Source organism: Caretta caretta, chromosome 2 (assembly GCF_965140235.1).
Source record: "Caretta caretta isolate rCarCar2 chromosome 2, rCarCar1.hap1, whole genome shotgun sequence".
Lineage (NCBI taxonomy): Eukaryota > Metazoa > Chordata > Testudines > Cheloniidae > Caretta > Caretta caretta.
In genome coordinates this window covers 2032329-2049198 of record NC_134207.1, presented here as the reverse complement: position 1 = coordinate 2049198, position 16870 = coordinate 2032329, and the positions used below count along the sequence as shown (strand labels likewise).

At 44.2% G+C, this 16870-nt stretch overlaps 1 protein-coding gene across 7 annotated transcripts in view; it reads right to left on the bottom strand.

Annotated features, from left to right (window-relative positions):
• The window catches only part of LOC125630861 (uncharacterized), a 111670-nt gene that overhangs the window by 67070 nt on the left and 27730 nt on the right, over window positions 1-16870 (bottom strand). For all 7 annotated transcript variants that reach the window (XM_075124859.1, XM_075124858.1, XM_048837000.2 and 4 more), the window contains exons 7-8: window positions 14169-15576; window positions 8646-8871 (exon numbers count right to left, since the gene is read on the bottom strand). In XM_075124859.1, the coding sequence (XP_074980960.1) occupies window positions 8646-8871; window positions 14169-15576 (1634 nt within the window). The remainder of the gene's footprint in view (window positions 1-8645; window positions 8872-14168; window positions 15577-16870) is intronic.

Here is a 16870-nt window from a genome sequence, read left to right as displayed (position 1 = left end):
ATGTGCATTGGCCTCGTCACATCAAGGAACGAAGCCCTTTTCTCTTCAATGGAGGCAGGAGGCTTCGGGAAGAACACCATGAGTGGACTGTCTGGTTTACGTGAACTTCTGAAACTGCCTTAGGGATGAATTTCAGGTGCAGCTGTAGCAAGACTGTGTGTCTTTATGGAAAATTGCGTAAGGTGGGTCTGTCGTTAGGGCCACAAGCTCACCTGCCCTTCTGTCCAAGGTGATAGCAACAAGGAAGATAATGTTCGTTGATAGGTAAGACACTGAACATGTAGCAAAGGGGTCAAAAGCTGGCTTAGTGAATGCAAAAAGTACTAAGTTGAGGTTCCAGTGAAAAGTTGATTTTGTTACTGGCAGAAAGGTTCTGGTTAATCCATCTAGGAATCTAGAAGTTACTGTGTGAATAAAAATAAAGTAGCTATCTGCTGGTTTTTTATAAAAGTTGCTTACCACCAGGTAAACCTGTATCAAGCTAAGGGAAAGACCAACCTTGTGGGTAAGGAGGGAGACTGCAAGAATATCCACTGTATCTGCAGATATATGATTCTGCTGGTCCCGAGGGAGAAGCGCTTCCACTTAGACAGCTAACATTTTTCTGATGGAATCTTTTCTGCTTGTCAAGCTGTCTCAAGTGGGTCAAGAGCACGAGTGCCAACCTCGGGCAGACTGTCAAGGAGCAGGGCACAAGCCCCAGATTGATTGATGGTTCTATAATTAGATTTCACCAACCAAGTAACAAGTGTGAACTCCTCAATGACTATACCAGCCTTTCCCTGGAGTCACAGACAGTCCACTTGGGCACTCCGGTCTATCTTGAACCCAGGCAAGCCTGCCTTTGTGACAGATGGTCCTTTACACCAAAAATCACAATATTCAGGTTACTCCCAGTCCCCAAGGGCAAGTCACTTATCCCAGGTCAATTGTACCCATGCGCACTCAAAGACAAAACTTGTAGCCAATCGTGTAATAAACTAAAGATTTATTAATGAAGAAAAAGAAACAAGAGTTATTTGCAAGGTTAAAGCAGATATACATACTCAAATGAGTTACAATCTTAGGTTCCAAAAGGTGATTGTAACTGCTGTATATGCCAGATCCATATGTCCCCTAAGGCAAGCTATGCAGCTTGAGGATCCCCTGCTTATGTTTAGAAATCTTTGCCCTTCAAAAGTTCAAGTCACACAGAGCTACAGTTCCTTCTGGTCGGGCATTTTTATTTTCTTCCCCCAGAGTTCAAACTGATGGCAGAGTGTCCAAGTGCAAGCCTCTCTTTATGGGTAGGGGGGACCATGGGGGGCAGGGAAGCAATCAACAAAGTCTGTCCTTTGTTGTTTCACAATGGCTCATTTACCCTCAATGGACCTTCTTGTGTGCAGAACAAGCACTTTACATTAATGAATGCTTCTTTGCTGTTTGGTGAGTAACTCAATTGCAAATGCAAACTCTCAATATAACTTTATACCATGGGCTAACAGAGGTTCAGTGAGATCAATACATGCAGCATCCTACAAGCATTTCATCAGGTCTAAACACTAAAACACATTCTTCCTGTCGACTTAACATCTATTTCACAACAACACAAACACAGAGGTAAGCCAGACTGGTTCCAGCTATGCTTTTGTCAGTGTTCAGTGAGACCTGGGCATAAGCTGGCACCTGGTCTGCCAGCATCACACTGCTGTTCTCGAGAATGACTTGCTCAGCCTCAGAATAGGAACGTTCCACATTCCAGGCCCATCCAAATACGAAGCCATGGGGTGAAAGGCACCTGAGTTGGGATGCCTGAGCCTGCCATTCTCTTGAGTCAGACAATCTGGGAGCGTTGAATGCTGATGAGAGGACGTGCTGACGTTTTTAGGAGGCTTATAAACCAGAACTGTTTGGGTCCTTTGGCCTCAATGAAGATGACTCAGGCTCTGTCTGGCTGAATTTTCCAAAGAACCAAGGTAGCAGCAGAATGAATAGTTCAAGTGGTGTCCAATGGAGTAGGAAGAGTGTGTCACCCCTGGAGCAGCAAGTGTTGCATTTCTTGTTTTCCCGGGAGGTGAAAGAGTCCCAAGTGGGGGTTCCCACTGAGTGAAAATGCTGTTCACCACTGAATCAAGCAATCCACATCATAGTGTATCAGTGACCTGTCCACTTAATTATTTACCACTCCACTAGTGTGTGTCTCATTTGAAACATTTATCAGTGATTATTTTATGTTTTATCAAGAGCTATGAATCATGAGTTCTTTTCCCGGGTTGGTATTATCAATACCAATATAACCGTGTGGAATTTTAGTTTGTGAATAAAAACATTGAGTTGTCACAGGTCGAGACTGGGTCTCCATACTGCCTTCTTTTTGTGAATGAGGAAATATTTCACACATAAACCTCTTCCCAATGCTGAAGAGGTACCTGCACTATTGGTCCCCGTTGGAGGAGAGAGAGTATCTCCTCGTAAGAGTGGTCCCTGAAAAGGGAAGGGGAAGGAGGTTTTGGAGGAGGAGGAGGAGGAGAGAAGCTTGATTGTATAACTGAAATGGATTATATCCTGCACCCACTTGTTTGTTGTTACTGCCCTCCAGCTGTGGGGCAGGGGTGGGAGGCAGAAGAGTGCTAGGCAGCTACCAAAGGAGACCTGGGAATTGGGTAGAGATGGCATCAACTTTGGTTCACAACTCCTGAACATTTTGTCAAAAGTATCTTTCGGCCAGGAGGTGCGGTTGGGCTGATGTGGTTAAGTGGAGGGTGCAGGGTACCATGCCTTTGGGCCTTCTCTGTCTTTTATGAGGCAGTTCATAAGAACGCTGATGGTAAAATGGTTGAGGCATAGGCCTCTATTTGTATGGTTATTAATAGTATTTCCTCTTCAGGGTGGATATATATATTTAATATATATATATTTTTTAAAAAAAGATTTGGCCACCAGTGTGTCTTCACTGATAAGGGCCAGAAATTTAGCCCTGTCCTGCTAGGATAGTTTGTCCTTAAAATCTAGGAACTCTGAATAATTTAGAAAAATCATACTTAGTCCAATATTCTAAATTGGAGGTTAGTAGATTTAAACACCTTCCTCTCTAACAGATCCAGATGTTTGGCCTCCTGGTCAGTACCAGGCTCTTGGTGGTGGCTCTTGGGTGTTGCTGCCTAGATCTTTCAGTGACATCCTGAACAACCAGAGTTTAGTGCAGGATGGGTAAATAAAATCTCTGCCCCTTTTGCAAGCATAAAGGAAAACTTCTCAGCCCTCTTGGGGGAAGGACACAGATTACTGTCGTATGCCAAATTGCTCTTGCCAATTCCAGTATGTCTGTGTTCCCTGGGTGTGCTATCCAGTTGGATCCCGTGGGTTTTAGGATGTCCAAAAGCTTATGTTGAGCGTCCTGGATCTCGTCAGGAGACGTGGAGCACTTGGGCAAAACTCTGTAGCAGTTCCTGGAATTGCTTGTGGTCACCTGGAGAGGATGGCGAAGCTGGAGCATCTGCCTCATTCAGAGAAGAGGAAGATGATGTAGGAAGAGAGCCTGAGATATAAGCGCTCATATCGAAGGCCTGAGCTAAAGCCGTGGGCCAAGCTTTGCTGATATAAAGCAAAGTTAGCACAAGTCAGGCTGTAAGCAAAGATCAGGCTCTGCCTGTGTGCAAGCTCACAGAATCTGGCAAGCACAGGGCCGATATTGCAGAAACGCACACTCCTAAGAAGAGCTAAGCACAGAGCACTCAGGCATCCCGATCTCAAGTGGTACCAGAACATCCCTGATATCAAGGATGGTACAAAAACATTCCCAAAGGCTAACAGGAACACACTGACCCCTCCAATAAGATAAGGTCAGGATGACAGGGTGATGAATAGAGATGTTTTGATCGAACCAACATGTACGAGGAGCTGGGTAATAACTAGCCCTGTGTGGGGGCAGTAACTATGTCAGAGGAGCAGTACGTAACTTGTTTGTGTCAGGGTCTAAAGAGGTATCTCTCGGAGTGTGTGTCTTGGTCCAGCCGAGGGGGAAAGGAAAGTCCCGCTATCCACTGGGCTGCATTCATTGTCACAGGCATACATGTCTTAGTAACCTTGTAGAGTCTGCCAGGTGCTATTACCATGCTTTGTCGGCAATAAACCTGGCCTGGCACCTTCGGATCTTCTGGTCATTGAGTGGTTTGCTCGAGGTCTGCTGTGCCGGCTGTCTTCACAGAGCTGGGGCAGCACACAGGGAGAATACACACACGCAGCTGAACATCTAACCACAGAAGATACCCTTGTCAGTACCAGCAGAACCATACTCTTCCTCTTCTGTAGGCTCAGAAGGAAGTTCTGGTTGTTCTCTTGGAGCGGAGGGGTGATCTGACTCCTTATTAGATTACACAGACCTTGGGTGTTGTGTGCATTGGATCCCATGGACCCAACAGGGCCAGAAGAAAGGTTTGAAGGTGGGTTGCAGAGGTCCCCAAGACATAGGGGGTACCACCAGTACCAAAGGGGGGATGTCCTGGTTTGGGTGGGGGAGTTTGGTTCCAGGAAGCTCTTGATCTCCTGTTTGGATTGTTCTCCATCAATGAGGCAATGACAGTTCCTCCAGTAGATTTGACTCCCCCAATAACAAGGTCAGGTCTGACAATCAATGGTGCAGTTGATCCTATCACAGGAAAGCTGTAGGTGGTAGACTGGATAGGGTCCCATAGCGCATGTCTCCAGGTGGGGTCAAGATCTCTCTGGTAATGGCTGCTCCTGGCAACAGAGGAGACTGCAGATCCAGGAAAACAAAGACATCCCCGGGAGTGGAGTCCTTCTGCTCTACCCGCGGTGTGTGCGGTTCTGTCCACCCACACCAAGAGAGCTGACGTAGGAAGGCTCTGAGTTGGCGGATCCACATGGGGTTGGAGCATTACTGCCGGTGGCTGAGGTTCTCGATGGGTGCTCTTTGTCAGTACTGGTGGTTCTCTGCCTTTCGACCTCAAAGGTGGTGTTAATGCTGCTGGGTGTCTGTGCTGCTCCTATGCTGTTTGTGGCACTCCAGAATTAGCTGCACCAGAGTAGCTTGCAGATTCAGAAGACCTCTACGTTAATCATGAAGACAGACCACAGACTTGGTTCAGTGACGAAGGTGCCCTGGCTCAACACATATGCCCACAACAAGAACTAAGAAGCAGAAAGTCACATCCTCACATTCCATCTACATTCCATCAAAACAATGTAATATTGGGCTGTTAAGGTGGCGATCCTGTCCCAAGAGTACCCACCACCACCAGATAAAGGAACAGATCTTAAGATATTTAAAAAAAAAGGAGTACTTGTGGCACTTTAGAGACTAACCAATTTATGTGAGCATAAGCTTTCGTGAGCTACAGCTCACTTCACTCTGAAACCTGAAGATATTTAAAGAAAACTTTGTTTGATAGCATCTGTCTGGCAATAGGGTGACCAGATGTCCCAATTTTATAGGGACAGTCCCGATTTTTGGGTCTTTTTCTTATATAGGTTCCTATTACCCCCCTACCCCATCCCGATTTTTCACACTTCCTGTCTGGTCACCCTATCTGGCAAGGAACCACTTCTCACTAGTTGTGACTGTGAAATCTACATTTATTTATTGTTTTGCCTTTATGATCCCTACTTCTCTATTGTTTATCTGTAGGGTCTCTGTCTGATTCTTTAATTCTTCTGTCTGTTGCGTAACTAATCTTGCAAGATTAAAATCAACTAAGGCGCTGGGGTCTGATTGGTTAAAGAATTGTTTCATAATGGGCTAGGATTGGTGAAAAATACTGTTTTGTAGGACTTCAGTTTAAAATGATTGGTTACGGCACAGCTAAGCAGGACTCGAGTTTCACTATATAAACTGGGGTCCAAAAGGAAATTCTTTGGGAACCAACTCCAGGACACAGCCCAAGCTCAGAGCTGCCAGACCTCAACACTCTGCCGATGACACCGTGCAGAAACTGGAGTCCCCGGATGACCTGATCCTGACTGGCCACCAGGAAAAGTTAGTCTGATTTATTGGGAGTGGCGAGCATTGTATGCTTAGTATTTGTATTCTGTTGTAGTAACTGTTAATAAATAGAGGTTAAGGATATTACTGTGTAAGGCTCTTTCATTGGTAAAAACCCCCACAAAACCCACAGAAGATTACACCCTGAACCCTAGGAATTGGGTATGGGTGGCCTTGAGCCTAGGAACTGGGTTAGGGTGGGGGTGCCTAAATTAACCCTTGAGCCCACCAAAAGATAAATGTGGGGTGTCCTAGAGCGTGCGGGTAACACTTGTACCTCCTAGTTTGAGCAAAACATCCTCGTCTGTTATTCTGTCATCCCATCCTTATCTTTATGAGGGGCCTGCGTGTTCCTGTACCATCCTCTCCAGTCAGGAACATGTTTACCTGGTTAGCTGATACTCTGATGTTACTATTCTGACAAAGCCTACTTTGCTTCACCACCTTTGGTTCATACTGCTAGGCGTGCCTAGGGCTCCCCTACAGATGGTACCTGCCGATGGCAATGCTGCCAGTGTAGAGTCTAGTATCAGCAGAACCTTGTTCCTATGCATCTTTATATTGTGGCCCTGGGACTCAAGACATGCTAAGTCTTCGGGACCTGAGGATGAAGACTTGCCTGACTTGGATGGAGTTGGGGGGGGGAAGGGAGGATCATCCTCTTCAGAGTGGTCTGCTTTTGTGCTTATGAAGTGTCCCCTGCTTTCCTGAGCAAACCCGAATGGAGGGTCCATAAGTATGATCTTCCTCACACTTGCGTCAGGCCTCATGCTAGGAGACGCGCTACTTGATGACTCTGGCCAATGTACAGGGAGGTTCCTCCAGTCTGGGTCTGACTGGGGCCTTATAGCCTTCCCCAGGAAGTTAGAATTCCCACACCTGACAGGTCCAGCTGGGGCAGACACAACAGATACGGCACTTGGTGAAGAGATGAGCCTCCCTGAGGCAAGTGCAGACAATGCTGATGGTCATCACTGTCAAGAAAAGAGGAGGGACAGGAGACGCAGCTTTTAAAGCCCAGTATTCTGGATATAATCTGATTTCAATACCAGAAAGCTGGGAAGGTTCCCCATGGTGGGGACGCTATCTAACCACTAACTAGTATTAATAGTTCTATTAGTATAGCTACACTGAAGATAAAATTGATGAAGAAACTGGAGAGGCAATTGCTCCACCCCACCACTTATGATTTTGGCGCAGAGCATGAGGACAGCAGGAGCACAGATGCAGACCAATGTACATTACTTGCAAGAATTCTCCTGTCTCAGACACATGGAGCACACGTGTACTCACAGCAGAATACACAGAGACCAGCATTTGAAGAAGAAATTAAGTTTACTTACCTGTAACCTAAGTTCTTCAAGATGGGCTCTGCATATTCACACTCATGGGATGCACCTATTGGGTGTGCTCAGACAGTGGAATTTTTCCTAGCTGTACCTCCTGGAGTGCTCACAAGCTCCCCTGTCTCTCCCCTCACCATTCAAACATTCTAAGGGTGAGACCACTCGAAGAAGAAACTTAGGCCGTGATTGTGTGCACAAAACTTGAGACATTTTTCAAAGGGTCTGATTTTCACAGGGGAGCAATTTCTGAAGATCAGGCTCTTTCAAATGGGCACCCAACAATTAAGGCACCCAAAACCATTTTTTAAAATTAAATGCAAGTCTAAGCTTATATTAGGAAGAGGCGAATGGCACTTGCCTGGGAAAAACTTCAAGCTCACCAAGGACAAGTGGAATTTTCAAACCCTGGCACAGTAAATCTTAAAAGTACCATCCAACTAAAAGGTCAAATTACCATCATCACAGACCCCACAAGCCTTAACATCTCTTTGGAACAAGGCCAGAGAGATTTTTATCTCATTATATTTAGTTATGTTACTTCTCTGTTTAGAAACCTATTAACTTCTAACCAAAAATAAGACATACATTTATAACAGTGAGAGTAACCACTGGAACAAATTTACCAATGGTCATAGTGCATTTTCCATCACTGATAATTTTTAAGTCAAGGCTGGATGTTTCTCTTAAAGATACGCTCTAGGAATTTTTGTGGAAGTTTTATGGCCTGTGTCATACAAGAGGTCAGACTAGATGATAACAGTCATCCTTTTTGGCCTTGGACTCTATGAAACCCCTACAAATTATAATACAACCCCAAAGATCTAGAAGGGTACCCAATATTTTCTGATGAATAGCATTCAGATGATAGTAAAACTGTTCAAACGGCATTGAAAAGATTGCGTGACAAGTTGCTAACCTGCCCATGCAATGAAGAACATGCCCGTTAGTTTTGCAGATTGGCTTTAAAGGGTCTCTGCAAACTGGAACATTCACTCAGGAGTGTAGTGAAACCCATAAAGGATGGAGACTGGGAGCAAGACAATACAACTTAGGTTAATGGGTTTCAGGATTCAAAGTTAGAGGACACATCCATGAGGAGACAGGGAGCGAGAGAAACAGACAGACACGTCATAGATTTCAGATTTTGCCCATGAAATGTTGCGTGCCAACACAAAATGCATCTGCACTCCACAGGAATGAAATTACTCTTCTTTAACCCCTTTACCCTAACACCATAGGCTCCCAATGTCGTCATACAACCATTCTGCTGGCAGAATTTAGCCATTTTAGGGATATTTAGATTTATCTTTGCTACCTACTTCTTTAGAAAGAAACTCCACATCTGCTTCATATAGACTCTTCCCACCGGTTTTGGAGATCTCCACCACCACAGCAGTGCAGGCTCTCATGGCAGATGTAGGCAGCACAGCTTCCTCATCCAGCAAGGCATTTAACAAGCTGCTTTTCCCTGCCCCGGTGTTCCCCACCACTGCAATGTAGGTCTTTGGCATTTTTGTATCTTTCTGCAACTTTTCAATCTGTTCTCTTTATTTTAAAAAAAAAGAAAAAAAAAAGGCAGAATTATGAAGCAGTCACCTGGCAACATTTAACTTAAGCTTTCAATTTGCATAAGCAGCTATTCTGACTGATGGAAGTTGAATTACCTACCACGCTCCCAAAATTACTCCACCAGAGATCAAATCAGAACTAGAGGGTTGTATCCTACTTCTGGTATTTTTGAAGTCACCACCACCCTCAAACATTTCACTTACAACATACAGCAATACAACCACCTACTTTAATCATGAGGGTAACTAACTACTGGAACAATTTAGCCAGGCTCATGTTGGATTCTCCATCACTGGTAACATTTAAATCAAGACTGGATGTTTTTCTAAGAGGTCTGCGTTAGGAATTATTTTAGGGTAGTTTATGGCCTGTGTTATACAGGAGGTCAGATTAGATGATCACCATGGTCCCTTCCAGCCTTGGAACTTAGGTATCATCCGTTCTTACCCTGGTAGGATCGTTGCCCCTGCTAATACTGTTATTTACTTGCTGCAATGTTTGACAAATCCACATGACTTCCAGGCTTGGTCATAGCTTAACAACCTAGGCACATGAGCAAATCTCATCTCTCTCAAACACTGTGGTTTCTTCCCTCCCCTCCCCCCATAAGCCGCTCTTCAGCAATCAACAAGATTTAATGTTATTCTACAGAATAACTGTCTGCCTCCAACATTTACACCTATGTAAATAAGGAGCCAGGAAGGTGGAACAAGCCAGGACATCCAGAACAAAATCAGTAAAGCCAGGAACACCTTCAGAAGCTTAAATCAGTCTGGAAATCATTGAAATACAACACCAAAACCAAACTCAAGATTTATCAGAGCTGCGTACTTTCAACACTACTTTATGGTGCAGAATGCTGGAGAATGAGAAAGTAGGACACATCCAAACTGATTCCATCACCAGAGTAGCAATAAGATGGACACCAGAAGACAACTGAAAACGAGGCTGCCCGAGAACAACATGGTGAAGAGCTGTGGAAGCCGAGCTGAAAAACCTGGGGAACCATGGAAAGACTCGCCAGAAACAGACAGGAATGGAGGAGCATCATCACTGCCCTAAATGCCAGAGGCGTAATAGGAACATGAAGATGATGCAATAAGCAATTAATAAATATCAGAGAAGTGTGACTCAATCTTCTGCAAAGGATTCAACTCAGGTTTTCTTTAAGAATTGAAGAGCTCTGTTAAAATACTAGCACGTCACTGCACCACTGACAATACAGAATATATGTATGCTGCAGTTATATTCAATATAGAGGAGAATTATTTTTATTGCATTTGGACAGAGCACCCCCATGGAACTTATTGCTAGTATTTATGTGCTGTCATCTTGAGGGACCTCTATGCTTATCCCTTGCTAAGATATATTGCTTTCTTGGTTTATATAACAATTCATGATACAGTTTTAAGTATTTTAGTGCTCCTGAGACCACAGGAAAACTGAAAATTGCAACTATCTAAAGAGTACTTATGTCTGCTCCAGACTAACAGAAAAGTATCACATCTAATAAATTCCAAATTACAGAACTATGCTTACTTAGGAAGTATGATGGGATGTACTAGCTCTTTGGGGTTCAGCAAAGAATCTTCTGTGACAACAGCATCCTAATCCAAATGAGCCTTTGGAAAGAAAATCCATTACCGCTGCATCTATTGCAGGGATTTATCCGAGGACTAGCAGGAGTTCACAAAGTGGGTTTGCTTTAAGCAAGTGACCTTTGGCACCCTGTCAATTAACCCAGCAGGAATCATAACACCTGCTGCTAGCCTTCCTTAGAAGCTCAATGAGACAAGCCAGTGAGTTTCAGTCAGAACATTAGCCTATAGAGTTAGGAGGAGTGATTTTTTCTGCAGTTTTGACTGTTTATTAGCAGTATTTATCCTGCAGTAGCTCCCAGAGGCCCTGCTCAGGATGAGTGTTCCAGTCTGCTGTAGATTGCACAAATTCATGACATGGTTCTTGTCCCAAAGAGCTTGCAATTTAAGTTTCCATTTTTAAAAAAAACAGGTGTTGTTGGTCTAGGACTGTAGTTAAAGAGACTGGCCTAGAAGCGTAGGTAGGAGAAGTCTATGGTATGCCCTTAGGCCCTTCACAGAACAAGAATGCCAAATAAAGCACCCCAGAACATTGGAAAGACTTTGTCAGCCAGTGTGTGGTGTGTCTTAGTGTATGAGGGAGTGGAGGTGGCAGAGTACAGTATTACCGGAAGGAAAAGAGGGACACAATATTGTACTACTGTATTCCAGCCATACTCGTTATGCACATTAATTAGACATTTCCAGTGATATAAAGCTTCTGTTTCTAATTTTTAGATATCACAAGATAAACAGATCTTAAACCGGTCTCTGGTGCAGAACTGAATTACCAGTCTTGGGTTTCAAGAGGGTGGGTATTTTTGTGTTTAACTTTTTAGGGAAGCTGTGTGTGAAACAAACGTACATCTGAGGAAACCTAAACATGCATTTATAAAATTAAGTTAATCCACACCTTGGAGGCATCTACCCCCAAGAAAAATATTCTCCCATTAAAATAATGCAACATAGTGAACTCATACAACTTTAATGAGTGAGATATACTTTGAAGTCCTTTGATTTGAGGAAGGCTATGGTCATTGAGCATAACGTCAACATTATGTCAATACTAAAGAGAGAAACAGAAGGAGAGTGAGAGATGGATGGATGGAAGGAAGAAAAACGAGCGGCCCATCCACAATACCCCTGCTCGGGGCTCTAGGGGTGTGTCTGTGCGGATTTGTTCTTGTGCTTTTTCAGGGAGTTTCTTGAGCAGATGGTGTAGTTTTCTTTTGGTAACCCTCAGTGGGATCAGAGGGACCATCTGCTCAAGAAACTCCCTGAAAAAGCACAAGAACTAATCTGCACAGACACACCCTAGAACCCTGACCTGGGGTATTCTATCTGCTACCCAAGATCCATAAACCTGGAAATCCTGGACGCCCCATCATCTCAGGCATTGGCACCCTGACAGCAGGATTGTCTGGCTATGTAGACTCCCTCCTCAGGCCCTACACTACCAGCACTCCTAGCTATCTTCGAGACACCACTGACTTCCTGAAAAAACTACAATCCATCGGTGATCTTCCTGATAACACCATCCTAGCCACTATGGATGTAGAAGCCCTCTACACCAACATTCTACACAAAGATGGACTACAAGCCGTCAGGAACAGTATCCCCAATAATGTCACGGCAAACCTGGTGGCTGAACTTTGTGACTTCGTCCTCACCCATAACTATTTCACATTTGGGGTCAATGTATACCTTCAAATCAGCGGCACTGCTATGGGTACCTGCAGGGCCCCACACTGTGCCAACATTTTTATGGCTGACTTAGAACAACGCTTCCTCAGCTCTCATCCCCTAATCCCCCTACTCTACTTGCGCTACATTGATGACATCATCATCATCTGGACCCATGGAAAAGAAGCCTTTGAGGAATTCCACCATGATTTCAACAATTTCCATCCCACCATCAACCTCAGCCTGGACCAGTCCACACAAGAGATCCACTTCCTGGATACTACGGTGCTCATAAGCGATGGTCACATAAATACCACCCTATACCAGAAACCTACTGACCGCTATACTTTCCTACATGCCTCCAGCTTTCATCCAGACCACACCACACGATCCATCGTCTACAGCCAAGCTCTTTGACACAACTGCATTTGCTCCAACCCCTCAGACAGAGACAAACACCTACAAGATCTCTATCAAGTGTTCTTACAACTACAATACCCACCTGCTGAAGTGAAGAAACAGGTTGACAGAGCCAGAAGAGTACCCAGAAGTTACCTACTACAGGACAGGCCCAACAAAGAAAATAACAGAACGCCACTAGCCATCACCTTCAGCCCCCAACTAAAACCTCTCCAACACATCATCAAGGATCTACAACCTATCCTGAAGGACGACCCATCACTCTCACAGATCTTGGGAGACAGGCCAGTCCTTGCTTACAGACAGCCCCCCAACCTGAAGCAAATACTCACCAGCAACCACACACCACACAACAAAAACACTAACCCAGGAACCTATCCTTGCAAAAAAGCCCGTTGCCAACCATGTCCACATATCTATTCAGGGGACATCATCATAGGGCCTAATCACATCAGCCACACTATCAGAGGCTTGTTCACCTGCGCATCTACCAATGTGATATATGCCATCATGTGCCAGCAATGCCCCTCTGCCATGTACATTGGCCAAATTGGACAGTCTACATAAAAGAATAAATGGACACAAATCAGACGTCAAGAATTATAACATTCAAAAACCAGTCAGAGAACACTTGTGTCTCTCTGGTCACTCGATTACAGACCTAAAAGTCGCAATTCTTCAACAAAAAAACTTCAAAAACAGACTTCAACGAGAGACTGCTGAATTGGAATTAATTTGCAAACTGCACACCATTACATTCGGCTTGAATAAAGACTGGGAGTGGATGTGTCATTACACAAAGTAAAACTATTTCCCCATGTTTATTCCCTCCCCCCCCTACTGTTCCTCACACATTCTTGTCAACTGCTGGAAATGGCCCACCTTGATTACCACGACAAAAAGTTGTTTTTCTCTCCTGCTGGTAATAGCTCACCTTACCTGATCACTCGTTACAGTGTGTATGGTAACATCCATTGTTTCATGTTCTCTGTGTATATAAAATCTCCCCACTGTATTTTCCACTACATGCATCCGATGAAGTGAGCTGTAGCTCACGACAGCTTATGCTTAAATAAATTTGTTAGTCTCTAAGGTGCCACAAGTACTCCTTTTCTTTTTGTGGATACAGACTAACACAGCTCCTACTCTGAAACCTGTTTCTGAATTGTAATTGAAAAGACTCAAGGTACGTTAAGTGTAATACATCCACAGGGCCACAAGAGGGCACACTGGAACGGCATGACAACAGGTTCCTGGATATTTGAGTAGTTTCTTGTCCTGACCCCATTAATTTAGGTTTTCATACTGACAACCCATATTGGCTGGATACCATTTCCTCAACAGTTCCTTAAGAAATTCACCACTGGGATGACACCGAATTTGCCACAGTAGCCTAAAACATCCCTGTGAAGTGGCTACTAACACTATTTTACAAATGGATAAACTGAGGCAGAGAGGTTAAAGTGACTTGCCTAAAGTCATGCAGAGAGTCATGAATCCTGCCTTTCAGTATGCTTTGACCAGTACAACCCTGCCTCCCCCTAATGGTCTCATTAGTTTGAGAACTATGGACTCTCAAAAATAAAGCTTTACCTCCATTCCTCCATGTGCACTTTATCAATGCCCTCCACAGCATACAGAGTCTGGGAAATGTCATCAAGCACAGTTTGACATTGACTCAATTGGAACTCAATGTCTCCCTCTGATAAAGCCCAGGCTTTCTGAAGCTCACTCTCCGTTATATTTGTATTACTGGAACTTGCTTTGTGAGCAGAATTTTCAGCATCAGAGAGATTGCCCAGATTTTTGGTTTCAGACAAGAGGCCAATAGCACTTGAACTCTCTGTAGACATGGATGGGAATTCTTCCATATCTTCACTTAAATCCTCGGAATGACAGGAAGCTTCTTCATCCGAAGAGCAAACATGTTCTGAAGCTGGTTGGCTAAACGTACATGCCTCAAACGTACAAGGAGAGAGGACCCGGTCTTGAATCTGAAGATTTGCCATAGACGTTGGTTGAAACGAATGGTCTGGCAGAGAGCTTACTGAAGTCTCTGAGGCACCACATTTGTGCAAAGTTGAGATTACCGGAGAGAAAGTTGTGGGATACTCCTTGAAGTCCAGGCTGCAATGACCAGAAGTGTCAGAAAGCGTCTGTACTTGCAGAGAACACTGCAGATTTTCTTCTTTGAAACCAGGAAAGGCAGCAGGTTCACAAGCTAAACTGTTCAATGTTGACCTAGACAAATCCATACCTTCTAGTTCTGGCACACTGCTCATACTACTAAAATCATTAGTAGTCTGTAAGTCACTGCGGTCTTTCGATCCCACTGCAATACAAGGCTCCAAAGCAACTCTTCCATCCATGTAATCATATAGGTTAGTTTGCCCTTTCTGGTTTTGGGGGCCTCCATGCTGGTTATCTTTAGCAAAGTCCTCCTCTTTGTCAGTTCTCTCATGGTGGTTATTAATCATCTCAGCAGAATCACTTGCCTCAGGAGGAGGAAGCTTAGAGGAAGAGAGTTCCAACTGACTGTTGACATATGAGCTCTGAAGACATCTGCTTACATTACTATCTACAGTCTTTTGAGAAGAACTGCTCACTTTGACTGCAGAAGGAGGGATGGATGCATATGAACTTTTCAGTTTCTTCAGTGATAAAGAGTGTTTGGCTTCAGGCTTGGATGGCGTTTGGGTAAGATGTTCAGTAAGGCTTGTCTGAGAAGTGCTGCATGATCCTGAAGCATCAGGAGAGCCAATTTCCTTTTGATTTGGTGCTGGTTCCTCATCAGCAGACTCTGAAGAAATTGCAACAACAGGGGGACACATTTTGGATGGAGGGGAAATGCTGCTTCTGTTACCACTATCACCATGCTCCTCATGAGAAAGCTCTCTTTTTAACTGCGCCTGAGAATTAATGCATAGTCTTATATGTGACGTAATTTGTTCTTGTATAGGTGAGTTAGCGTTCCAATCCACTGTGGCTGCAGGTGTTAAATCTGGAGGTGAAAAGAAAAAAACACCAAACATTTCATTTGGGATTCACAGAAATCTAGACTATTCCAATGCCCACTTCGGCTCCTTATATGCCTATCAAATTCAAGCTTCTGCTACTTGCTTCTCAGCTACAACCTTCTCTCCTTTTGCTTTCCCTCCCATGTGCCCTGAATTCTGCCAATGATGCCAGCCTAGATACCCCCTTCATCTCACTCACACTCTGCTACTTTCTGCCTTCTTCCAAGCCACCCCCATACGTGGAATGCCCTCCTTAATGTTTACCAGGTCACCTCCCTCTCTCTCACTCTCAAACCCCACCCCCATGACTTGTCTCTCAAAAGGCCGAGGCAGATTTAAAGCCAACAATGGATCACTGCTTTACTGTGTAATCATGTGATCTTTTTGCTTCACCTCTCCCTTTCCTCTCCTAAATTCCGCTATTTCATTTATCCATGTCCCACACTTGTCATCATATCCAAGTTTAGACTGCACGCTCTGGGGCAGGGACTGTATACTTGCTTTTGTGGAGTAACCTGGCATGTTTCTGGCTGTTCAAAGAAATAAAAAATATAACTTGAAACATTTGGGTGCCCTCTACCCTCAACCCTTGATTCAATGTTAGTTTTGCACCAACAGAGAACAGCTGCATTTTAGAGTGAGCAACTTCATTTGTTTAGACCCTACTAATAGAGGCTTCCTTAGTGGAGAATATCATTTTTACCCTCAGATTTAAGGATGAAAATGGATCAATCAACTTTATTTGTTTTTGTCTCTTTACAGACTCAGGCGGGGCACTGGTTTACATTTTTGAGGCTATCTTCACAACCATACGGGTTAAAACTGTTTTGTTTTTAATGAAAGTTGAGATTCTGGAGCACAATTCCAAGTTAAGGGATGAATTCTGGGATAGAGAAATATGCGGGCCTTGTGCTTATGTGTCTGCCTAAATATGAGGCCAGCTGAGCACATCTGTTACATCTGTGCTAGAGTAGGTCCAGGCTGTAATCACAGCTCAGGAAGACATAGCTAAGTTATCTTTAGTGTAGCTACCTCAGGTACCAGAGCAGTGAAGCTGCAGCAGTGTGCACGTCAGTGTGGACTGTACAAGATGGCTCAAAAGCCCGTGACTGCAGTGTAGACGTACCCTTAGACGGAAGCCAGTGCTCCAGAACACTAGTAGGCTAGAGAACTACAATATTTGTAAACTTCTCAGCAAATTCAATCTGCATTAGCCATACCACTCAGGCTGCTCTGTCCACAGCCACGAGGAATGCAAGAAAAACCACGCTGGAAGAT